The sequence below is a fragment of the Tupaia chinensis genome, unplaced genomic scaffold (assembly GCF_000334495.1).
Source record: "Tupaia chinensis unplaced genomic scaffold, TupChi_1.0 Scaffold000238_1, whole genome shotgun sequence".
NCBI lineage: Eukaryota > Metazoa > Chordata > Mammalia > Scandentia > Tupaiidae > Tupaia > Tupaia belangeri.
In genome coordinates this window covers 461,469-486,611 of record NW_006159716.1, presented here as the reverse complement: position 1 = coordinate 486,611, position 25,143 = coordinate 461,469, and the positions used below count along the sequence as shown (strand labels likewise).

The 25,143-nt window shown below is 44.2% G+C and overlaps 1 protein-coding gene across 1 annotated transcript in view; it reads right to left on the bottom strand.

The window, feature by feature from the left end:
* The window catches only part of XPO5 (exportin 5), a 65,971-nt gene that overhangs the window by 7,348 nt on the left and 33,480 nt on the right, over positions 1-25,143 (bottom strand). The window contains exons 15-23 of the mRNA XM_006148525.2: positions 25,099-25,143; positions 23,557-23,598; positions 23,149-23,238; positions 18,202-18,401; positions 17,649-17,748; positions 16,592-16,773; positions 4,846-4,946; positions 1,544-1,640; positions 438-574 (exon numbers count right to left, since the gene is read on the bottom strand). The exon at positions 25,099-25,143 is cut by the window's right edge and continues 138 nt beyond it. Of these exons, the coding sequence (XP_006148587.1) occupies positions 438-574; positions 1,544-1,640; positions 4,846-4,946; positions 16,592-16,773; positions 17,649-17,748; positions 18,202-18,401; positions 23,149-23,238; positions 23,557-23,598; positions 25,099-25,143 (994 nt within the window). The remainder of the gene's footprint in view (positions 1-437; positions 575-1,543; positions 1,641-4,845; positions 4,947-16,591; positions 16,774-17,648; positions 17,749-18,201; positions 18,402-23,148; positions 23,239-23,556; positions 23,599-25,098) is intronic.

The following is a 25,143-nucleotide window of genomic DNA, read 5'->3' as shown; positions in this document are numbered from 1 at the left end:
TTGACCGCGGTTCGAGTCCCGGACCCAGTGGCTTAAACTCATGCAGGGCGCGTGTGCGTGCGTGCCCAAGATCCCAAGAGGAGAATGGAGGAGAAGGGATTGCGGTGTGGTCACCCCCTCTGGGGGGTGATTTCCTGCTTTCTATCTCTCACTGTCTGTCTGGCGAGCGTACGCGCCCTATAGGAAAAACCTCTCAAAAAAAAAAAAAAGCAGAAATAGCTTTTAAGAATCCCTGGACTGTCTTCAGGTTTTTCCTGGTATTTATATTTTGATCTCTGGTTTTTTGAAGAGATTTTGATGTGTTCAGATATAGAATCTCGTTTTAGGTTTTAGATAAGATTCTTGTTTTAGGTTCTGTCTCCATCTGGTTCCTGTGAAGTGTCCCTGTTTCCAGTTTTTTGACCTTTTGGGTTACCTATGGACTTCTGAAAGGATATGAAGCATGGGTCTGAGTCGGTAGTCAGGAATATTGTTCAAGTTGACGAAGGCTGAGCTGAGGAGCTGGGTAGCAAGGTCCTCCACGGTGTAAAAGTCTTGCTGCATGGAAGGGCCTGCCTTCCCTAGGATATGGAAACTGTAAGGGAAAACCATTGGCAGTGACAAATCCAAGGAGTGTTAATGCCAGCCCCCTGACTGACCCATACATTTCATTTTTTTAAAAAGAATTATTTACTTAATTTATTATTATTATTTTCACATGAGTTTAACCAGAGGGGAGAGAGAGAGAGAGAGAGAGAAAGCCAACAGGTTTGGGTCTAGAACCACGGTCTGTTGTGTAGGAATTTCATTGCCTGAACCACCACATCACCTGCTGACCCCTCACCCCCCATGAATTTAATTTCTAGGATAAAATTTTTCAGCTAGAAAAGTGGTTGTATTTATTCATTAAAAGAACTTTAGTTTTGAAGGTGTGGACTTCATCCATCTTTCTATCAAAGTAAAAACACCACCCCCCTACCCTGTAAGGAAACTCCTTGACAGCAGCTATAGCATTTTTTTAAAGACAGAATTTGGTAGCCAAGACCAACAGCGATCTTCCGTACCATGTAATGTGAATTTACAGTGGAAGGTCTTGTTATCTTGGCTGATTAGAGCAGTGGGTTATGATGCCCACACCCTGGGTTTATAGCACCCTAACCCATAACCAGTTACCTCCCTAAGCCATAACCAGGACCTGAAAACAAAATTATGGCCAGCTGCTCCCATGGTCCCATGAAAGTGGGTTGTAAGCAGTGGGGGGTCTGAACAAATGCAACCCTACTGCTCTGTCTTCTGCTTGGGTCTCATCATTTTATGCACAAGAAGCAAACAGGGCATGAGACATGAAGTCATCGCTAGGACTGTGAGGCTCAGGACAATCATGAGAGCAAGTGTGGAAAGCAGGCTGTCCATTTTATTCGACACTAGAATAATTCGTTTCCTGTCAAATTCTTACCTCCTCTTACCTGTACGTTAAGATTCTAGATGAAAAGTTCAACCCACGGCCACTGCTATATAATGCGAACCTAAGAAAGTAATACGGCAGGCTGCCTTGGATCCTTACCAGTTTTCATAGAGGGTGCTGAAGAAACGCTGCATTCTTTCCAAGACTGTTTTGTAGACAGGATAGTCATTGAGTTCCAAGAGAGGCTGAGGTAACCCTGCAGAGAATGATGGGTCAGAAACAACTGCCCTCCTACCAGGTGTCTCCACTAGCCAACATCTGACAGGAGGCTGATGTGGTCTAGGTTTTACAAAGCAGTTGGTCTTGGGAACCAGCAGTTAGCGTAATGGTTATGTCACTGGACTCCCACGTAGTCGACCGTGGTTCGTGTCCCGGACCTGGTGGCTTAAAACTCACGCCGGGCGCGTGTGCGTGCGTGCCCAAGATCCCGAGAGGAGAATGGAGGAGAAGGGATTGCGGCGTGACCATCCCCCCTGGGGGGGGATTTCTCGCTTTCTGTCTCTATGTCTCTCTCTGTCTGGCGAGCGCACGCGCCCTATAGTGAAAACCTCTCCAAAAAAAACCAAAAAAACAAAGCAGTTGGTCTTTTACCAGCTGGAGGTGTTGAGGGCGTTCCTAAAGTGATTTTTTATACTCTTTGGAGGGAAAGGTGAAAGCTGTTTAAGTACCTAGGACTTCAGACTAGACCTAGGCACTCCACCTCTGCCTGTTCTTATTCCAGACGGGACTTGTACTAAAACATGCAGTGACAACTCAAAAGGATCTCTCCATAATGCACTGGGGACGTCCCCCAAGTCATGGAACTTCTTTTTCAAGCAAAATCTTACTCAAAAGACATATAACAGATCAAAATGAAACCTACTTACCTCGATATTACAACTGCCTTAAAACGGCAACAGTTTATAATCAGAGGCAGTTTTATATTTCAAATCTCAGAAGCTACCCATGGGAAACGTGTTCTAGTACGTCTGGTTGGCCACGCATCTCTATAGCAGCAGTTCCTGGCTTAACTTGAATAATGGAATGTGCTAAGATGACACCTACTACTTTTTAGCGGCAATGCATGTCTTAGAAGTTCTATTTTTTGCTAGTGTCTGCAGCACAGTACTTAAGTGTAGTGGTGCCAAAGGAACAGATCCAGGACCATCTGGGCTGAGAGAGACAGGAGTGAGCTATGGAGAAGCAAATTAGCTTCCTTCCTTGGGTTACTTTCACGACGGAGGAATGCTCATTGGATTACTGGACCACAGGTAGGCCCAGATAGGAGTCATGGCTGGGAACGAGGACACACTGCAGGGGCTTGTGATGGGAAGCCAGCTCGAAGCTCTGGGGATGGGCACAAAGCTTAGACAACTCTAGATGTCTCAAGCGCTAACTTATACTGCATTCCCATTCCTAATGACATGTATCAGCCGTATGAGTTATCCCTCTATTTCCTGGCCATACCAACTTCTTTCCTGCCCATCTCAGAACCTGTATGTGCCATCCTGTCTGTCCAGAATGCCCAGCACCACCTGTGTCCCCCAACTGGTTAGTACCTCATTCTTTGACTCTCCATAGGAAGCAACCTCTTTTTACACAGATACTTTTTTGCTATATGGTGCCTGTACTCGCCAGAGACACAGACAGAGACAGAAAGTAAGAAGTCATCCCACAAGGCGGTTGGCCACGTTGCAATCCCTTTTCCAGTCTTCTCTCAAGATTCTGGGTACACACGCACATGCACCTGGCTTGAGTTTTAAGCTGCCCACTCTGGGACTTGAATTGCGGTTGGCTATGTAGGAGTCCAACAATGTAACCATTATGCCATCTGCTAGTCCCTGTGGGAAGCATCTTCTGACACCCTTCTAAGAATGAGTTAACTTTCTCTTTTTTAAAATTAAGTTTGTTTATTTATTATTATTTTAATTTGACCAGAAAAGACAGAGAGAGAGAGAGAGAAAGGAAGCTGCTAAGTCTGGGACTTAAACTGTGGTCAGCCATGTGGAGTCTAGTGCCTTTAACCACCATGCCACATGCTGGCCCTGGGTTAACTTTCTTAAATGTTCTCATGGAGCCTAGCTACTTACCTTCACAGCAGATATCACAGTTAGGATTGTGTGCTTGTTTTTGTGCTTATTTGTCAACAGGGAATGAATTAAAGCAACTTTCTTTTTTCTTTTTTTTTTTTTTAAGAATTATTTATTCCCATTTGTTATTGTTATGATTTTTTTTCTTTATTTGATGAGAAAGAGAGAGAGAAAGAGAAAGTGAGAAAGCAAGCCACCAGGTCCAGGACTTGAACCATGGTTGGCCATGTGGGAATCCAGCGCCCTTATCCACCACACCACTTGCTGGCCCTTTCTTGTTTTTTTAAGGTTTTTGTCATAAGGCCTGTGCAGGGAGGGAGAGGGGATGGCCACACAGCAATCCCTTCTCTTCCATTCTCCTCTTGGGATTCTGGGCATGGAAACACACACACCAGGCATGATTTTAAAGTCACTGGGTTCAGGATTCGAACCACAGTCAGCCATGTGGGAGTCCAGCACCTTAATCATGACATAACCTGCTGGCCCCAGAGCAACATTCTAATCAAGGTAACAACTAGGAAACCTGGCTTAGACTCTCTTCCTTTAAAAATGTTCATCATATGGGCCACGTGTGACATAGTGGTTATGTCAATAGACTCCCACATGGCCAACAACGGTTCAAGTCCTGGACCTGGTGGCTTAAAAATCATGCCAGTGACGGGACCAGCAGTTAGCATAATAGCTATGTCACTGGACTCCTATGTAGTGGACCGCGGTTCAAGTCCTGGACCTGGTGGCTTAAACTCACACCGGGCGCAGATGCGTGTGTGCCCAAGATCCCGAGAGGAGAATGGAGGAGAAGGGACTGCAGCGTGGTCATCCCCCCTGGGGGGTGATTTCTCACTTTCTGTCTCTCTGTCTTTCCCGTGAGCACACATGCCCTATAACAAAGACCTCTCAAACAACATGCCAGCCACGTGTGCATGTGTGCCCAAGATCCCAGGAGGAGAATGGAGGACAAGGGACCGTAGCATGGCCATCCCCCCCGGGGTGAATGACTTCTCACTTTCTCTGGCTCTCTCCAGTGAGCACATGAAAGGTGGGGCTTCATACTGACATCCTTCTTGCTAAAAGCCACTGTTTAAAACCTAATGGCTCTAACACCACTTGCTATTGGAGGAAGGATCAGAACTTGTTTTATGTTCAATAACATCAATCCATTTGCCCCTGTAGAGCTTGTAGAAACTCCACACACACATTTCTGAATAAATAGATGATCAAGGCGGTACCAGATAAGGAGAAAAATATACAAGATACACCGAAGGTGCTGAGGAGCCCATTTTAAAGATAAAGTGAACTTGGGGGGGGGGAGGGGCAGGTTAGATTTCTTACCTAATATAGCAGATTTTTCCGCTTCGAGCATATCCAGAGCCTTAGTGAAAGGCTCTGCCATTTTGGCTAGCATTTCTGATGCATATAAAGTATTGTGGGTTCTGAAAGAAACAAGGATGCTATGTGAGCTTTTCCTAGTCCGCTGCATAGAGACAGCGGTTTCACTTTGTAACTCAGTGATACTGTACTTCCACACAGACAGCTCTCCCGTCAACACTACTCCTGGCGGAAAGAACAGAAGGCATACACATCTGAATGGTCCCTGGAAAAAGAGAACAGGCTTGGAGCTGTTAAGTGTAGTTAGTTAGACAGCATGAAGCACCTAGGACAGACACTGGAACCAAACCCCGAGACAGCAGGGCTGTCTCAGAGCCTGAAGCTAGAACGCAAAATTTTTTTAAACCTTGGATACTGTTTGGTACCCCCAGGAGTTTTCTGCCTGCGAGTGAGACAGGAGGAGACGTCAGTGACACTGTGCAGTCCCAGGCAGGCACACAGAGCAGGTGGTGACATGCCCAATTTTTCAATGTTTTGCTTTCATTTCAATAGCACAGACCTCGAAACAGCTGTCTCAGCCTTCTGGAGAAACACAATTTCCAACACGCACGCTTTCCCCCTCAAAATGACTGCCCTATGTGGTCACGAGCTCTGGCTAAGGAGCAAGGACCATGGACGTGGTCTACCTCCCATACGCAGCACTCGCTCCTGTCCACGGCAATGCCCACTGAACAACTCATAATCAGAATGCATGCATAACTACCGTGTTTCTTTATAAAGGTGATTACGAAACACTTTTTTGTTAGAGGTTTTATCCTATAGGGCATGTGCTCGCCAGAAAGACAGAAAGTGAGAAATCACCCCCCAGGAGAGATGGCCACGCCACGATCCCTTCTCCTCCATTCTCCTTTCAGGATCTTGGGCACACACACACACACATGCCTGGTGTGAGTTTAAGCCACCGGGTCTGGGACTCGAACCACAGTCGACTACATGGGAGTCCAGTGACATAGCCATTATGCTAACTGCTGGTCTCAAAACACTTCTAACATGTAGAAAATGACAATATATCAGATACCAACAAGGTTACATGTTTAAAATATACACAGAAACAATACTTTTGGACCCCAATGAAGTCTCCATGATTTGTTCTTTTTACTTTTTTTTTTAAATTTTATTTGTTTATTATTATTATTCAGTCTGACCAGAAAGAGAGAGAGAGAGAGAGGAAGAGTGCAAAGGCAAGCCACCAGGTCTGGGATTCAAACCAGGGTCGGCGACGTGGGAGTCCAGCACCTTAACCACCATGCCACCTGCTGGCCTCATGTTCTTTTTACATTTCATGTAAGAAGTTACACCACCCTGATGTTGTAAATTGGGACTAGAAGTGTTACTTTTTGGGTTTTAATCTTCCTGAAATTTATTTTTATATAAGGTAACAGGTCTTCCCCACCCCCCCAACACTGAGAAAGCCCACTCACTGTCCCTGTGCCATGCACCGAAGAACTTATCTTTTTCTTTTTTCTTTTTTTCTTTCTTTATTTTTTTGGAGAGGTTTTTTTGCTATAGGGCGTGTGCGCTCGCCAGACAGAGAGAGACAGAGAGACAGAAAGTGAGAAATCACCCCCCAGGGGGATGGTCACGCCGCAATCCCTTCTCCTCCATTCTCCTCTCGGGATCTTGGGCACGCACGCACACGCGCCCGGCGTGAGTTTTAAGCCACCGGGTCCGGGACGCGAACCGTGGTCGACTATGTGGGAGTCCAGTGACATAGCCATTACGCTAACTGCTGGTTCCCTTTTTAATTTTTTTTGAGAGGTTTTTGCTATAGGGCGCGTGCGCTCGCCAGACAGACAGAGAGAGACAGAGACAGAAAGTGAGAAATCACCCCCCTAGGGGGGAATGGTCATGCCGCAAACCCTTCTCCATTCTCCTCTCGGGATCCTGGGCATGCACACACATGCACCCGGCGTGAGTTTTAAGCCACCGGGTCCGGGACACGAACTGTGGTCGACTACGTGGGGGTCCAGCGACATAGCCATTATGCTAACTGCTGGTCCCCAGAACTTATCTTTTTCTTACATTACTTCTGTCATCTATCAGTCTGCCGTACAATCCTAGGAGTCTTTCTTTCTGGGCACTTTTCCTATCCTGTTGCATTCACCATCATTTATGAAGTCATTTCTGCTAAAGAATTTAACTAGTATCAGATCTGCTTCTTTCTTTTGTTTTTTAAATTTGATCTAATGTTATTTATTCTTACTTATTTATTTTAATTTGAGCAGAGATGGACAAAGTGAGAGAGAAAGAGGGAAAATGAGAAAGCAAGCCACCAGGTCTGGGACTTAAACTGCAGTTAGCCATGTGGAAGTCCAATGCCCTTAACCAGCGCGCCACCTACCAGTCCTTAGATATGTTTCTTAAACCAGGGGTTACAGAGGAAGTACTTTAAGCCTAGTTGCCACATGGTCTCTGTTCCTGACTACTCAACTCTGCCACTGAAGAACTGCAGCAGTCAGAGATAGTAAGTAAGCGAATGGGAATGAATGTTTCAACCAAAGTTATTTATAAAACATGGTAAAGCCTGGATTTGGCGTTCAGACTGCCAACCTCTCCTCTAGAAGTTATTTATTTTATAAATAGTATATATCAATAACTTTATAAGAAATATAAAGGAAACCACCCTATCAAACAATACTACGGTATCACAATCAGCAAAATCTGACCAAGGGTAACTCTACAAAGTATAAACCCAGTTGTTTTCAACTTTATAAACAGGAGAAGGGCAGAGAACATATAAATTCAGATACAAGAGATGTTGTAACCAAATACTATATATAAATCTTACTTGGATCCTGAGTTACACACAAAAAACTAAAATATTTTGGAGATATCTGAATATCAACTAGGTATTTCATTAAGAAACCATGGTTAATATTTTAAGATACAACAATCAAATTGTTAGTCCATATTTTAAGGTACAACAAAGAAAATGTGGTTATATTAAAAGACATTACTAGATTGGGACCAGCAGTTAGCATAATGGCTATGTTGCTGAACTCCCATGTAGTCGACTGCAGTTTGAGTTCCAGACCTGGTGGCTTAAATTCACGCCAGGCACATGTGCGTGCATGCCCAAGATCCCGAGAGGAGAATGGAGAAGGGACTGTGGCGTGACCATCCCCCTGGGGGGTGATTTCTCGCTTTCTGTCTCTCTCTTTCTGGCGAGCTCACGTGCCCTCTGTAGCAAAAAAACCCTCTCCAACAACAACAAAGACATCACTAGATCAACATTGCTACCTTTTTACTTGGAATTTTTGTACCTATGTTTATACGTGATTTAGGCCTATAATTTCCTCCTTGGTACTGTCTGTTTAGTTTTGGTATTAAAACACATTAAGCTGGGACCAGCAGTTAGCATAATGGCTATTTCGCTGAACTCCCACGTAGTCGACTGCGGTTCGAGTCCCAGACTCGGTGGCTTAAACTCACGCCGGGAGTGTGTGCGTGCGTGCCCAAGATCCCGAAAGGAGAACAGAGGAGAAGGGATTGCGGCGTGGCCATCCCCCCTGGGGGGTGATTTCTCGCTTTCTATCTCTCTGTCTCTCTCTGTCTGTCTGGTGAGCACACGCGCCCTATAGCAAAAACCTCTCCAAAAAAAAAAAAAAAAACACATTAAGCCTTGGGCTGGATGGAGGTGCAGCGGTAAAACATAACATTCTGCAACAGTGACTCAGATGGGAAGATTCCCTGTTCAAGTCCGGAGACTTCCCTGAACGCTCTGGTTACACATGTGCCTATTACCTGGGGCTGGCTGAGGCTGAAGTTGAAGCTGCAGCTGGAGGTGGATCGTGGCATCAAGACCCTGTTGGGGGAGATGTCTGTGTCTTTGACTCCCTCTTGCTCATAGAAGAAATTAATTTTAAAAACTTTAAAAGCAAGTAAGCCTCATAAAATGAGTTGTGGAACCTCCACCGTCTAAAGTAGCTTGTCTAAGACATAAATGATCTCATCGCTTGAAGGTCTAGCAGGACTCTCATGTAAAAGCATCTAAGCCTGGAGGTTTTTCAGTCTAATTTAACTGTCCTAATTAATGTTAAGTTGAAATCTTTCTAGGTTTTACTGTTTCTGAATTATAATAGCTACATTTTCCCTGGAAATTATCCATGTTTTCCCTTAAGCACCTGAACTGACTGATTTTGTCATTGGTACTTTAAAAGAACTGGCTTTATTTTAATTCAAATGTCTTAAAATTCAGGTCTAATGTTCATAACATAAAATCAACAATTTAAAAATATATGACTGATTTTTCTGGGGGAGAAATTTTTGTATAGGGTGCATGCACTTGCCAGAGAAACAGAGAGACAGAGAAAACTAGCAATGATTCCCCAGAGGGGATGGCCACGTTGTAGTCCCTTCTCCTCCACTGTCTTGAGATTTTGGGCCACACGCACATGTGCCCGGCTGAGTTTTAAGCTGCCAAGTCTGAGACTTGAAACATGGTTGACTATGTGGGAGTCAGTGAGGAACCATTATGCTATATGCTGGTCCCATGGCAGTGATACTTAGAATATAAACGACGCTGTGCAACTACCACCACTACGTGGCTCCAAAACATTCTCTTCATCCCTGGAACCTCCTGCATCCGTTATGTAGTAGCAGCTGATACCTACTTTCCTCCCACCATTTCCCCCAGCCTCTACCAACCAGTATTTCCTTTCTGGATTTACCAATGTAGATTTTCTTTCTTTCTTTCTTTTTTAAAAATTTGCTAGAGGGGAAGTGCAATTACCAGGTAAGAGACAAAGAGATGGAGAGAAAGCGAACACACCTGAAAACACCGCTCATTACGGATAGTCGTGCTGCAATTCCTTTGACACTTCTCCCTCCTTTGGGGATTTTGGACACACACACACACGTGCCCAAAGTGTTTTTCTTTTTTTAAAGAATTATATAGTTTACTTATTATCACTCTTTCTTTCCTTCTTTTTTTTTTTTGAGAGAGATTTTTGCTATAGGGTGCATGCACTCATCAGAGAGGCAGAAAGCGAGAAGTCACCCCCACCAGAGGGGATGGTCATACCACAATCCCTTCCCCTCTATTCTCTTCTTGGGATTTTGGGCACACGTGTACATGTGCCTGGTGTGAGTTTTAAGCTGCCAGATCTGGCACTCAAACCACAGTTGACTACATGGGAGTCCAATGATGTAACCATTATGCCACCTGCTGGTCCCCCATTACCATTATTTCTTTTTTCATTTTTTTTAAAGAGAGATTTTCGTTTTAGGGTGTGTGCGCTCACCAGAGAGAGACAGAAAGTGAGACGTCGCCCCCCAGGGGGATGGCCACCTGGCAATTCCTTCTCCTCCTTCTCTTGGGATCTTGGGCATGCACACACATGCGCCTGGTGTGAGTTTTAAGCCACCAGGCCCGGGACTCGAACTGTGGTCAACTACGTAGAAGTCCTGCAATGTAACCACTATGTAATCTGCTGGTCCCATCATTATGTTTTTATTTGACCAGAGAGACAGAGAGAGTGAGAGAGGGAAAATGAGAAAGCAAGATGCCAGGTCCCGGACTTGAACTGTGGTTAGCCAAGTGGGAGTCCAGTGCCTTAACCATCATGCCACCTGCTGGCCCTGCCAGTGTGTGTTTTAAGCTCTGGGTCTGGAACTTAAACCATGTAGTTAGCCATGTGGGATTCAGCCATATACAGCCTGCTGGCCCTAGATTTAATATAAATGGAATCCTACAATATATGGTCTTTGCTGTTTAGCTTCTTTCACTTAGCATAATTTACAAGGTTAACCCACACTGTAGCAATTATCAGTACTTCATTCCTTTTCTTTTTTTTAAGAGTTTTTTTTTTTTTTTTGCTACAGGGTACGCATGCTTGCCCAAAGACAGAAAGTGAGGAATCAGCCCCTAGTGGGAATAGCCAAAACGCAAGCCCTTCTCCAGTCTCCTCTTGAAATTTTGGCATGCACACACACACGCCCAGCATGAGTTTCAACCCACTGGGTCTAGAACTCGAACCATGGTCAGCCATGTGAGAGTCCAGTGCCTTAAGCATTATGTTACCTGCTGGCCTCAGGACCTCAGTTCTTTTTATGGCTTAATAATATTTCATTGCATATATGGCATACTGTTCACTCATTCATCCGCTGATGATGCTGCAGCTGTTCTAGCGTTTGACTATGATACAGTGCTGCCAGATGTTTAGTCACGTACCTGTTAGAACATGTGTTTAGCTCCCTCGGGTATACACTGGAGTAGAACTGCTAGGCCATGTGATATCTATTCTTTTTGGGGAACTGTCAAACTGTTTCCATAGTGGTTATGCCGTTTTCCATTCTCACTGTGTTTCTAATTTGTGTTTCCCTACTGACTAATGATGTTGAGCATCTTTTCGTGTGCTTATGGCCCTGCATGTATCTTCTATGGAACGATGTCTTTAAAGTCACTTGTCTATTTTAAAATTGGGTTGTTGGGGGGTAGGGGGCAGAAGGTAGGTGTAGTGTTTAAGGCACTGGACGCCCAGATGGCTGGCTGTGATCTGAGTCCTGGACCCAGCAGCTTGAAACTCCTGCCGGGTGAGTGTGCATATGTACCCAAACCCTTGAGAGGAGAATGGAGGAGAAGGACTGCAGTGTGTGGCCACGTCCTGTGGGGAGTGATTTCTCCTTTTTTCTCTCTCTGTCTCTCTGGCAAGTACATACAGCCTATAGCAAAAATCTCTCTCTAAAAAAAAAATAACAAACTTGGATTATCGGGCCGGCAAGTGGCATGGTGTTTAAAGCACCTAGGTCTTGCATGGCTGATTGCAGTTTTGAGTCTCAGACCTGGTGAACTGTGCACATGTGCATGTGTGCCCACAATCCTGAGAAGAGAATGAAGACAAGACTGAGTGAGAAATCACTCCCCAGGGGTAATGACCATGCCACAACCCCTTCTCCATTCTCCTCCAAGTGATTTCTTTCTCTCTCTCTGGCAAGCCCATGTGCCCTATTGTAAAAAACTAAAAAAACAAAAGGTGTTGTCTTTTTGCTATTGAGCTGCAATAGTTCTTTATATATATATGGATACATACGGATACTAGACTTACCAATGTATGACTTGCAAATATTTTCTCCTATTCAATAAGCTACAGGCACTCGCTACATTTCAAAAACTCAATCACTAGGGACCAGCAGTTAGCATAATGGCTATGTCGCTGAACTCCCATGTAGCCGACCACGGTTCGAGTCCTGGACCCAGTGGCTTAAACTCATGCTGGACGCGTGTGCATGCGTGCCCAAGATCCTGAGAGGAGAATGGAGAAGGGATTGTGGCATGGCCATCCTCCCTGGGGACAATTTCTCGCTTTCTATCTCTCTGGCGAGCGCACGTGCCCTATAGCAAAAACCTCTCCAAAAAAAAAAAGAAGAGTAAAAAAAAAACCCAAAAAACCCTCAATCACTACATGTGACTACTGACTTCCACACTGGACAGCACAGTTCTATCACATTCTTCACTTATCAGACTCTTTGACACAGAAGATGCTACCAATACCTCTCTGAATCTTTCAAAGCAACAAACTTTTCTCTATTAAAAAAATAGTAACCTAGACTAGCCCTGTGGCCTGGTGGTTAATGATGCTGGATCCCGACTGGCCAATCACACAGTATGGATCCCAACCTTGAAAATTACACTGGTAGCATGTGCATATATGTCCAAAATCCCAACGGGACAGACAAATGGAGGGGACTGCAGCATGACCATGCTGCACTGGGAGTGCTTTTCTGTCCTCTCTCTTGATCTTTCACAAGTACACATGCCCTCTAGCCAACGAAAATAGAAACATAAATAATTTAAAGCTCACGGCTCCAGTACACAACTAGCTTGGAATATGAAACAGTACAACAGCTTTAGGGAGCGGGTTCAATCTATGAAAACTGGAATACATACATATCATTAGCCAGGAATTCTACTCCTATGTATATGCCCAACAGAAATTATGTTCACCAAGAGACACTGCCAAGAATGTTAACCATAGCACTATTTGACGTATTAAAAGCTGCTCAGAAGTCCGTCAAGGCTGAATGGGTAAGTTACGGCAAATCCCTAAGACAGACTATCACACAAACGATGAGAAGGAGTAAACTGCAACTCCATGCAATGATACGGATGGGTCTCACAGACAGCATTAAGCAAAAGGAGCCAGAGACCAGAAAGTCCATACTTTTGACTTCATTTATATAAAACTTAGACAATCGGGTAAAATGTTACAAGTCAGAATAGTGTAACTCGAGGGGCAGGCAGTGACTGAAGAGATATTTGGTCAAACTGTTTATTTTTTCTTTTCTTTTTTTTTAAAAGTTTTTATTCCCATAAGGTACATGTGCTTGATGGGTAGGAAAAGAGAAGGAAAGTGAGTAATCACTCCCCAAGGGGTAATGACCATACCACAATCCCTTCTCCTCCATTCTCCTCTTGGAATTTTGGGCATGATTTTGAAGCTGTCACATCTGGGACTCAAACCACGGTCGGCCATGTGAGAGTCCAGTGCGTTAACCATCATGCTACCTGCTGGTCTCTAAAGTTGTTTCTTGACGTAGGAGATGGTATATTTTTGAATAGGCTCATAATTTGTGTCCTTTTCTGTATGCATGTTATACATCAAGATATAATTAAAAAAAAAAAAACAACACCTCTAATAGTTTCAGCTGCACACTAACGCAATCTGTCAATAACCACATTGGACGTTTTCTAAAACACCTTTCTACCTTTCCTTCTCTCTCTCTCCCCCTCCTCCCTCCTTTTCATCCCTCCATCCCTTTCTCTCTCTTTTTTTTTTTTTGCTAGTAGTTGTGTGTACTTGTCAGACAGAGAGAGGAAAAGCAACACCCATAGGGCATGGTCATGGTGCAATCTCTTCTCCATCTCCCTCTCCTTTAGGGATTCGGGGCTCACATACATAGGGTGCCTGGCCTGTTTCTCAAGCTACCAGTATGGTATCTGGCTTTCTTAACCAACAAGTCACAGAGCCAGCGTATTTGGAATTATCTTTTTTTTGGGGGAGAGATTTTTGCTATAGGGCATGTGTGTCTGCCAGAGAGACAGAGAGAAATGGAGAGACAGAAAGCGAGAAATCACCCCCCAGGGGCCTGGCCATGCCACAATCCCTTCTTCTCTCTTCTCCTCTCAGAATCTTAGTCATGCACACACACACACCCGACGTGAGTTTTAAGCCACTGGGTCTAAGACTTGAACTGTAGTCAACTACACAGGAGCCCAGAAACATAACGATTACCCCATCTGCTGGTCCCCCATTTTGCAATTTCTAAAGGTACTCATCGCTTAGTAAAATGTCAAGATGATGTCACCCCCTAGATGCTGTTGACTTGTGGCCTTTTCACCCAGGAATGAACTTGTTTCTAGGTCCAGTTTTCACTTGTTTTCACCAAGTAGATCCTGGCCACAGGCCTATAAAGGTCCAGTCCCTTGCCATATGACTTTATCACTTTCACATTTCTTAAATTCAAGAACGCTTTGTATATGTGTTTGAAAGAATTACTTAATTATTATTATTATTATTACTAATTTGGCCAGAGAGATAGAAAGAGGAAAAGTAAGAAAGCAAGCCACCAGATCCAGCACTTGAACTGTGGTCAACCATGTGAGAACCCAGTGCCTTAATTGCCATGCCATCTGCTGGCTCCGACCCTTTTGTTTTAAGAACATCAATACAGAAACAAAACTGTCCTAGACTAAGTATTTCCCTGCTCTCTCAACACAAACCACATTTCTTTACTAAATATCTTTCCTCCTTTTGGAATCAGAACAAAATACTGTCTACCCACAGACACTACCAGACACTCTTGCCCTCTAAGTTAGTCGGAATTCACTTATGACCTTTGAGTCCTAGGCTTCAGGTGTCAGATGTCTGTTTCCAGGAAAGTTTCCCTGAACACGAGTAATTTGTTTTGCCCAGCTGAGACTCTGCTTTTATTCCCTGGGTAAGAAGCCAGAAAGCACTGGGACAGAGACCTCATCTCTAACTCAGAAATGCTGTCTGATAGAAAAAGCAGCTGAGCTCTGCTTTGGCCAGGAAGAACTGCATTCGATCAAAAGCTGTATTTTTCTTTAGAGATTATCCCTGAATTATCAAACATACATCTGGTAACCGACTTGCCTTACTGGTCCACTTCCATTTGGCTATATTAATGCAGGTAACCTAGAACAGTAATTCTGAACCTTTAATGTGCACACAGACCACCTGGGGATCTCGCTAAAATGCAGATTCTGAGCAAAGATGTCTGGGGTGGGGTCCCAATTATGCCTTTCAAACAACCTTTCAAATGATTGATGACCTACTGGTCATAGGACTCAGCTTTGAGAAACAAGGACCTAGCAAACTGAGGTGAAAAATGTACCTTTCTCCTATTGTTATTTCAGCAAGTGGGTGTTTGGTCCATTTGAGCTCTGTCATAAGTAATTAGCTCATATGAACTGCTCACATAAATACCACTCAGAAAAGCACCCTGCAGAGAGCAATTATCTTGTTCTCAACAAAAAATTAATGCACTTACAGGCAGAAATTTAGGCCAGATAACAGTTGAAAGTAAAAGTGAGCAGGGAGGAAGGATAAAGAAGTGGGAGGAGATGGGCCGGTGAGGTGGTATGTGCTTAAGGTGGCTGCATGCCACCCAGCCCCACGCAGTTCAAGTCCAAGACCCAAGCGGCTTGAAAAACACACTAACCACATGTGTGTGGCTTGCCAAAAATTCATAGAAGAGAATGAGGGAAATTGGATTACGGTGTAGCCATCCTCCCACAGGTGGGGAGGGAAGAAGGGGGTGATTTCTCACTCTCCTGGTCTTTCTGTCTCTCTCCAGCAAACGTACATACCCTATAGCAAAAACTAAAAAAGGGGAAGAAGAATATGGAGGAGGCTCCAAATGAGAAAAGCCACTTGAAGAACAGCCCTCATGGGGTCACGTGATAAACACGACTTCAAAGTGAGAGCTAATTTATTTATCTCCACAAAATTATTTGTCCTCTTTGTTATTATTTTTTACAATTATTTTATAGTACTTTATTTTATTTATGTATTTATTTATTTTAATTTGACCAGAGAGGGACAGAGAGAGAGAGAGACAGAAAGAGAGAGGGAGGGAAAATGAGAAAGTAAGCTGCCAGGTTTGGGACTCGAATCATCTGCCGGCCCCTATTTTCAAAAAATTATTTGTCTTATTTACTATTTTTAAAATTTGACATAGAGCATGTGTGCTTAGAGAGCGAGCACGTGCACGTGAGAGGAAGTGAGAAAGCAAGCTGCCAGGTCTGGGGGACTCGAACCATAGTTGGCTATGTGGGAGTCCAGCATCTCAACTACCATGCCACCTGCTGGCCCAGAACTGGTGTTATTTTTAAAAGTAGAGGCCCCCTCAGATCATAGACTCCCACGCGGGCGAACGTGGTTTGAGCCCCAGACCTGGCGCATGTGCATGCATGCCCTAAATCCCAGGAGGATGGAGAAAGGATTGAGCGTGGCCAGCCCCCTTGGGGTGTGATTTCTCACCTTCCCTCTCTGTCTCTCTCCAGCAAGCACACATGGCTCTACGGCATAAGCCTTAAAAAGGAGGAACTCCCTCTAGAAAGAAGCAAGACTCGATCCTTCATTACCAGCATGGTATAAAGACATACAACTTTTGAGATTCTTAAGGTAAAAAAGTAAAAAACACAAAAAGCATCATCTTAACTCACCTTACAAGGGCAAGCAGATTGTCTAGAAGTCTCAGAATCTGCTCGGTGCAGGGGTTACGGAAGACTGGGTTTCCACTGGGTGTGTAGCCCACCACAAATCCCCCAGCTTTGGCCTCTTCTAAGTCGGTGGGCCAGCAAGTTCGCTTCACAACACCCAGAATGCTATACACACAAAAGCTCATCTATAGAGAAATAAGAATAAAAGGTCAACATAAAAGGGGAAGAAAAAACGAAAGCGCTGTTAGATATATTCAAGGCTATGGCAAAAGTGATACAGAGATCAAGAAAGGAAACAGCCCTCTGCTCCTCCCCACCCCCAGGGGATCCCTTTCCCTTCCTTTAAGGTCAGTCCAAAAGGGGTTCTCTCACTGCCATTTTCAGGACCAGTGGTAGGTGCTGAAAAGTTGCCACTCATGGGAATGTCTTTCCAGGGGCTTCAGTGACCCTCCCACAGGACTCAGATCAGAAGGTAGCTTAGAGATGCTCCAAAACAAAGCGTTTAAAAGGCCACCTTTTCAACGAGTTTCTGAGTTGGCCCTGCACCCTCCAGCTTGGACCTTAACAGCTTTTGTGCTGATTGCACCCCTCACTGTACTCTCAACCAACCTACTACTTGCCAAGTTAATTAATGTGACTTTCGTCATAATGGAGCCAACGACAATGCTTGTTTAAGTAGCAAAGCACTGAAAAACCTCAGGTTTGCAAGTTAGGCCATCACTTGGGACTTCACATGCCAGAGAGCAATGGCAGGGAGGACTCACCCTGCTGACCAAGTTCTGACCTATTTCCTCATTACACCTTCAGTCTTCAGAGCTATTTAGAGATCCTTAAAGCCAAAATAATGACTTCATAGAAAAGACCATCTGCTCTGCTGTGGGAACTAACTCAAGAATTCAAGACTAAAGAAGAAAAGAAAGGAGAAGCTTAGGGAAATAAGACTCCCAGGTTTCTCACCAGTATAGAAAAAACAAATCTACAAGAAACTTGACAAATGACAACACCCTATTTCTACCCATGGCCAATGCAATTTCCCGTTCCCTGGAAGAGTCTTACTCACTCGTGCACGGTTTAAGCCACAGGGATCCTCCAGGCCCGGGTCACAGCTTTTCTGATCTGCACCCACATAGGCAATAAAAGCATCAACATCTGATAGCACTCTGCAGGTTGGAGAGGGAAGACAAGCTGCATTATGACTTTAAGAAAGGACAGCTCCTTCTAGGACAATTAATAGGCTACAACTCATTTGGTCCCAATGAACAATTCTTAGAGTAAGAGAAGCTTCATGGTATGAACTGTGTCAGCTGTCATTTGAAGGTTTAAACTTCCCTATTACGTGGGCACAGATGAGTGGCAGTGAAGCTCCTACACTGTATGGCCCTTAGGGCTGTTCCCAGGTCTCCAAACGTGCTGAGGGTCACACTGCGTGCCCGCCCCACCATGCTGTCCACTTTTACTCATTGCCTCTCCATCCTATGTCTCCGTAGCAAACTACTTGTAGATATTGCTGATAATGCCATCGCAGCTCGACCTCCTAACACCCCATCCTCACCATGAGCAGAGCTCTGGAACGGAAGAGTGCAGTAAGAGTCGGGGGTGAAGGAGTATTCTACCTGTGCATGTCTTCCGACAGCCAGGTGTTGGCCACGGGTGCCATCAGCTCCTCTAGGAACACCTTCTGCCGCTCGTAGTTCTTGAACTGGTTGCTGATGAGCACCAGGGCTTCCATGAGGGCGCACTTCTCCATCTGTGTCAGGAGTAGCTCATTGGCGAGGAGCTGCTTCACGTGGTTATAAAACATATCGAAATTGGGCTGCAGATCACAAAGGAAAAACTAAGTGATGGGGAAGGTCTGATTTTCAGGGAGAGGTGGGTCACTCAAGGATGGAAGAAAAAGAACTGAGGCAGTCCACGGAAGGTCATGCCTATGGGCTGTCACTTAGTACTTTTGTTATTACAGTCTTCTTTTGCCTGAATAAACAAGCCTATTTAGGAAGAAGCTAGTTCGGGAGCATTTGGATACCTACACTTTCCCACAGTACAACTGTGAAAACCAACCCTATGTCTTTTTTTTAATAATTACTTTTATATTTGATTTTATTTATTTGTTCATTTATTCTTCATTTGAGAAGACAAAGATACAGAGAAAGAGAGAGAGAGAGAAACTGAGAAAGCAAGCCACCAGGTCCGGGACTTGAACCGTGGTCGGCCATGTGGAAGTGTCCAGCACCTTAGCCACCACATCACCTGCTGGTCCCTTTTTTTTAAAATAACTACTTTTTTATTTTATTTTATTTATTTAAAACCCTATGTCTTTTAAAGAATGACTTTATTTAACTTTATTTATTTATTTATTTTTAAATTTGACCAGAGAGGGACAGAGTGAGAGAGTGAGAAAGCAAGTTGCCAGGTCTGGGATTCGAACCGTGGTCGGGTATGTGGGAGTCCAGCACCCTTAACCACCATGCCACCTGCTGGCCCCCAAAACAATGTCTACTTTTCCATATCACCTTCACTGTATATTCACAGGCAAAGGTCAATTTGTTATAAATATAGAAATAATTCCTCTATATTCAAATAAATATTTTTAGAGGTTTTTGCTATAGGGCACGTGCGCTCGCCAGACTGACAGAGAGAGACAGAGAGATAGAAAGCGAGAAATCACGCCCCAGGGGGGATGGCCACGCTGCAATCCCTTCTCTTCCATTCTCCTCTTGCGATCTTGGGCACGCATGCACACGTGCCCGGCGTGAGTTTAAGCCACCAGGTCTGGGACTCGAACTGCGGTCGACTACGTGGGAGTCCAGCAACATAGCCATTACACTAACTGCTGGTCCCTCAAATAATTTTTTTTATTAATAAGTAATCTGAAGTAATGCTAAATTTCTTATAGAACACCCTCCCCCCAAGAAAAGGGTTGGAATTTGGACTGGCTTCTCTCAAGATTAGGTCCATTGCATGGGTGTAGTAATTAAAAACATCATATAGTACAGTGAAAAATGACACATTTATGGGGTATACACAGTCAACTACATGGAAGAGAACTTTTTTTTTTTCTTTAAAGAATTATTTATTGGGACCAGCAGATGGCGTAGTGGTTAGGTTTCTGGACTCCCATGCAGTCGACCGTGGTTCGAGTCCTGGACCTGGCGGCTTTAAACTCACCCCAGGCACATGTGTGTGCATGCCTGAAATCCCGAGGAGAATGGAAGAGAAGGAATTGCAGCATGGACATCCCCCCTGGGGAGGTGATTTCTCACTATCTGTCTGTCTCTCCGGCGAGTGCCTGCACCTTACAACAAAAATCTCTTTAAAAAAAAAAATTATTTAATTTTCTCTATCATTTAATTTGCTCTAAAACACATGTGCTTACCAAAGAAAGAAAGAATGAAAGAGTGAAAAAGTAAGCTGTCAGGTCTAGGACTTGAAGCGTGGTCAACCATGTGGGAGTAACCACCATGCCACCTGCTGGCCCCCAGAACTATTGATCTAAGAAAATAATTTTTAACTTACATTTTTTTGGGGGGAGGGGTTTTTGCTATAGGGCGTGTGCACTCACCAGAAAGACAGAGAGAGACAGACAGAAAGCGAGAAATACCCCTCCCCCAGGGGGGATGGCCACGTCACAGTCCTTTCTCCATTCTCCTCTCAGGATCTTGGGCACGCACGTACACGTGCTCGGTGTGAGTTTAAGCCCCCGGGTCTGGGACTCAAACCGTGGTCAACTACATGGGAGCCCAGTGACATAGCCATTATACTAACTGCTGGTTCCTTAACTTACATTTATAACTATACTTCTAAGCAGAGGAAGAACACACTAACTCAAGAATCCTTACTCTATGGGAAGGTATTAATTCCTAGTTTTTCCTTTACGTGAGGTACAATGAGGGCCAGATTTACACAGAAACATAAATGCAGCAGGCCTCAGCAGCGCCCTGGCCAGGTCCAGGGCTTACCAGCACAAGCTGGGGGTAGTCGCGGCACATCTTGATGATGGAGGAACAAGCATGCCTTCTCACATTCCGTACTGCTCGGGTTCGGGGGACCTGGAAAGAGATGTTATTCTAACAAAACCAAAGCCACTCCCATAGTTTTCAGATGCCGCATAGAATCATGTAAATATCTCAAAGGCAAATTCACAATGAACTGTCACAACTGTAGGATTATAATGGACTGACATTTCTAGCTGTCAGAAATCTACATTTACTGTTTGCCCTAGAGTGGCTAAAGCAAAAACATCGTATCATAGGACAATCTACCGCCTTTATAAACTTCTCTCACCTTTTATAAAAATCTAGTCCTGTGGGTATTTGTCTTTTGCACTCAAGAAGTTAGAATCTGCTGGTTTTAATTAATGGTCTTACCTTGCTTTCTTCAACAGTTTCAAAAGTGACAGATGAAAATAGCTAAAGGGAGGGGAAAAAAAAAAAAAGGTTGCTTGTGTTTTCAGATATAATCATCACAAAATTGCAAACAAAATTCCAAAACTGGATTCTCAGTAACAATATCGTAATAAAGAGCTTTTAATCAGGGCTACAAAGCTGATTATGTGCACTTCCTCAGGTATTCCCACAAGAGGCTTGAGAGTCACAATTTTACCATTAAAACTTAAAAAAAATTTTGTTTTTGTTTTTGTTATAGGGTGCATGTGCTTGCCAGAGAGAAAGAGAGAGAAATCATTCCCCAGGGGGATCGCCACATGCAATCCCTTCTACTCCATCGTCCTCTTGGCATTTTGGGCTCGCACACAAATATGCCCGGTATGTTTCTCGAGTTCCCCAGCCCGGCACTTGAACCAAGAGTCAGCTCTGTGGGATTCAGCACCTTAACCACTGCGCCACCTGCTGGCTCACGATCAAAACGTTTTACCAAAGTAAGAAGTCCTAGAACCCCAGTTCAATCCACACCATCACCTAACACTTAGCTATGGTGACCCCTCTGTCATCCTTACTTTTGATCAAAGTTGAGTATCTAGGCTCCCTGATTCCACTTCAAACTTCCCACTTACTCTTTAAACCAACCCTATATGGCTGCTTCTGTGGCCTCTACGCTAGAGTCACACTCGAAAAAGGCTCTAACCAAGAAAGCCACCAGGTATTCTCCAGTTCTTAGTGACGTTTGCCCAACAAATGAGTCTACATTTCTGAGTTGCACTGACCTTATGGGACAGTATACATTTAGTATACTGCGTTTCATTTCGCTAATGGTTTCTTTGGGGCATTTCATTTGTGGGCATTTCATTTCATCTTTTTAGAAAGCGAGAAATCACGCCCCAGGGGGGATGGCCACGCTGCAATCCCTTCTCTTCCATTCTCCTCTTGCGATCTTGGGCACGCATGCACACGTGCCCGGCGTGAGTTTAAGCCACCAGGTCTGGGACTCGAACTGCGGTCGACTACGTGGGAGTCCAGCAACATAGCCATTACACTAACTGCTGGTCCCTCAAATAATTTTTTTTATTAATAAGTAATCTGAAGTAATGCTAAATTTCTTATAGAACACCCTCCCCCCAAGAAAAGGGTTGGAATTTGGACTGGCTTCTCTCAAGATTAGGTCCATTGCATGGGTGTAGTAATTAAAAACATCATATAGTACAGTGAAAAATGACACATTTATGGGGTATACACAGTCAACTACATGGAAGAGAACTTTTTTTTTTTCTTTAAAGAATTATTTATTGGGACCAGCAGATGGCGTAGTGGTTAGGTTTCTGGACTCCCATGCAGTCGACCGTGGTTCGAGTCCTGGACCTGGCGGCTTTAAACTCACCCCAGGCACATGTGTGTGCATGCCTGAAATCCCGAGGAGAATGGAAGAGAAGGAATTGCAGCATGGACATCCCCCCTGGGGAGGTGATTTCTCACTATCTGTCTGTCTCTCCGGCGAGTGCCTGCACCTTACAACAAAAATCTCTTTAAAAAAAAAAATTATTTAATTTTCTCTATCATTTAATTTGCTCTAAAACACATGTGCTTACCAAAGAAAGAAAGAATGAAAGAGTGAAAAAGTAAGCTGTCAGGTCTAGGACTTGAAGCGTGGTCAACCATGTGGGAGTAACCACCATGCCACCTGCTGGCCCCCAGAACTATTGATCTAAGAAAATAATTTTTAACTTACATTTTTTTGGGGGGAGGGGTTTTTGCTATAGGGCGTGTGCACTCACCAGAAAGACAGAGAGAGACAGACAGAAAGCGAGAAATACCCCTCCCCCAGGGGGGATGGCCACGTCACAGTCCTTTCTCCATTCTCCTCTCAGGATCTTGGGCACGCACGTACACGTGCTCGGTGTGAGTTTAAGCCCCCGGGTCTGGGACTCAAACCGTGGTCAACTACATGGGAGCCCAGTGACATAGCCATTATACTAACTGCTGGTTCCTTAACTTACATTTATAACTATACTTCTAAGCAGAGGAAGAACACACTAACTCAAGAATCCTTACTCTATGGGAAGGTATTAATTCCTAGTTTTTCCTTTACGTGAGGTACAATGAGGGCCAGATTTACACAGAAACATAAATGCAGCAGGCCTCAGCAGCGCCCTGGCCAGGTCCAGGGCTTACCAGCACAAGCTGGGGGTAGTCGCGGCACATCTTGATGATGGAGGAACAAGCATGCCTTCTCACATTCCGTACTGCTCGGGTTCGGGGGACCTGGAAAGAGATGTTATTCTAACAAAACCAAAGCCACTCCCATAGTTTTCAGATGCCGCATAGAATCATGTAAATATCTCAAAGGCAAATTCACAATGAACTGTCACAACTGTAGGATTATAATGGACTGACATTTCTAGCTGTCAGAAATCTACATTTACTGTTTGCCCTAGAGTGGCTAAAGCAAAAACATCGTATCATAGGACAATCTACCGCCTTTATAAACTTCTCTCACCTTTTATAAAAATCTAGTCCTGTGGGTATTTGTCTTTTGCACTCAAGAAGTTAGAATCTGCTGGTTTTAATTAATGGTCTTACCTTGCTTTCTTCAACAGTTTCAAAAGTGACAGATGAAAATAGCTAAAGGGAGGGGAAAAAAAAAAAAAGGTTGCTTGTGTTTTCAGATATAATCATCACAAAATTGCAAACAAAATTCCAAAACTGGATTCTCAGTAACAATATCGTAATAAAGAGCTTTTAATCAGGGCTACAAAGCTGATTATGTGCACTTCCTCAGGTATTCCCACAAGAGGCTTGAGAGTCACAATTTTACCATTAAAACTTAAAAAAAATTTTGTTTTTGTTTTTGTTATAGGGTGCATGTGCTTGCCAGAGAGAAAGAGAGAGAAATCATTCCCCAGGGGGATCGCCACATGCAATCCCTTCTACTCCATCGTCCTCTTGGCATTTTGGGCTCGCACACAAATATGCCCGGTATGTTTCTCGAGTTCCCCAGCCCGGCACTTGAACCAAGAGTCAGCTCTGTGGGATTCAGCACCTTAACCACTGCGCCACCTGCTGGCTCACGATCAAAACGTTTTACCAAAGTAAGAAGTCCTAGAACCCCAGTTCAATCCACACCATCACCTAACACTTAGCTATGGTGACCCCTCTGTCATCCTTACTTTTGATCAAAGTTGAGTATCTAGGCTCCCTGATTCCACTTCAAACTTCCCACTTACTCTTTAAACCAACCCTATATGGCTGCTTCTGTGGCCTCTACGCTAGAGTCACACTCGAAAAAGGCTCTAACCAAGAAAGCCACCAGGTATTCTCCAGTTCTTAGTGACGTTTGCCCAACAAATGAGTCTACATTTCTGAGTTGCACTGACCTTATGGGACAGTATACATTTAGTATACTGCGTTTCATTTCGCTAATGGTTTCTTTGGGGCATTTCATTTGTGGGCATTTCATTTCATCTTTTGCTTTTCTCTTCCAACGATGGTGATGCTCAGGACTCTCTGGCTGATGGACACACCTCCTAACTCCAGATACACTTCTGTACAACTACACTTTACTTCTAGCCTGGGACCTCTATGATGACAAAGCCTTGATTTTTTATCATCACTTTTCTGGCATCTAGGTATTTAGCTTCAAATGGCCGATTTATTGTGAGATGTCCCCACCTAGATACTTTCTGTATACTGCAAATGCAGAATTTCAAAATACTTACCCCTGTCTCATCTTTACTTCTGCTCTCCTTTCCAGTCCAGTACCTCACTCAGGTAGCGGCTCTACCACCTACCTCCCTAGTTGCCTAAGCTGGAAACTTCCATCCTGTGCCTTCTCACTCTCTATCTGGCAGCGCACTCACAGTCTCCTCTAGGTGTTCTCTTCCATGTCCTAGTGCACAGGTCTACTAATTATAACACCACACAACACAAGCTCTGATCACGCGCCTGTCTCCCTGTTCCTAAGGGGAGAAGCACTAGCACGGCGCGCGACACACAGTACTGGGAAGTACTGGACACACGGATAAATCGATCACTTTATTATCTACCTCACAAACTTTAAAACGGTTACAAAAAATAACCGTTTAGAAGTGTCAAAATAAAGTTTACAAAGGAAATGGACTGTACCTTAGAGAACACTTGGGACAGGAATTCTGGTCTGTAGGTGACAAA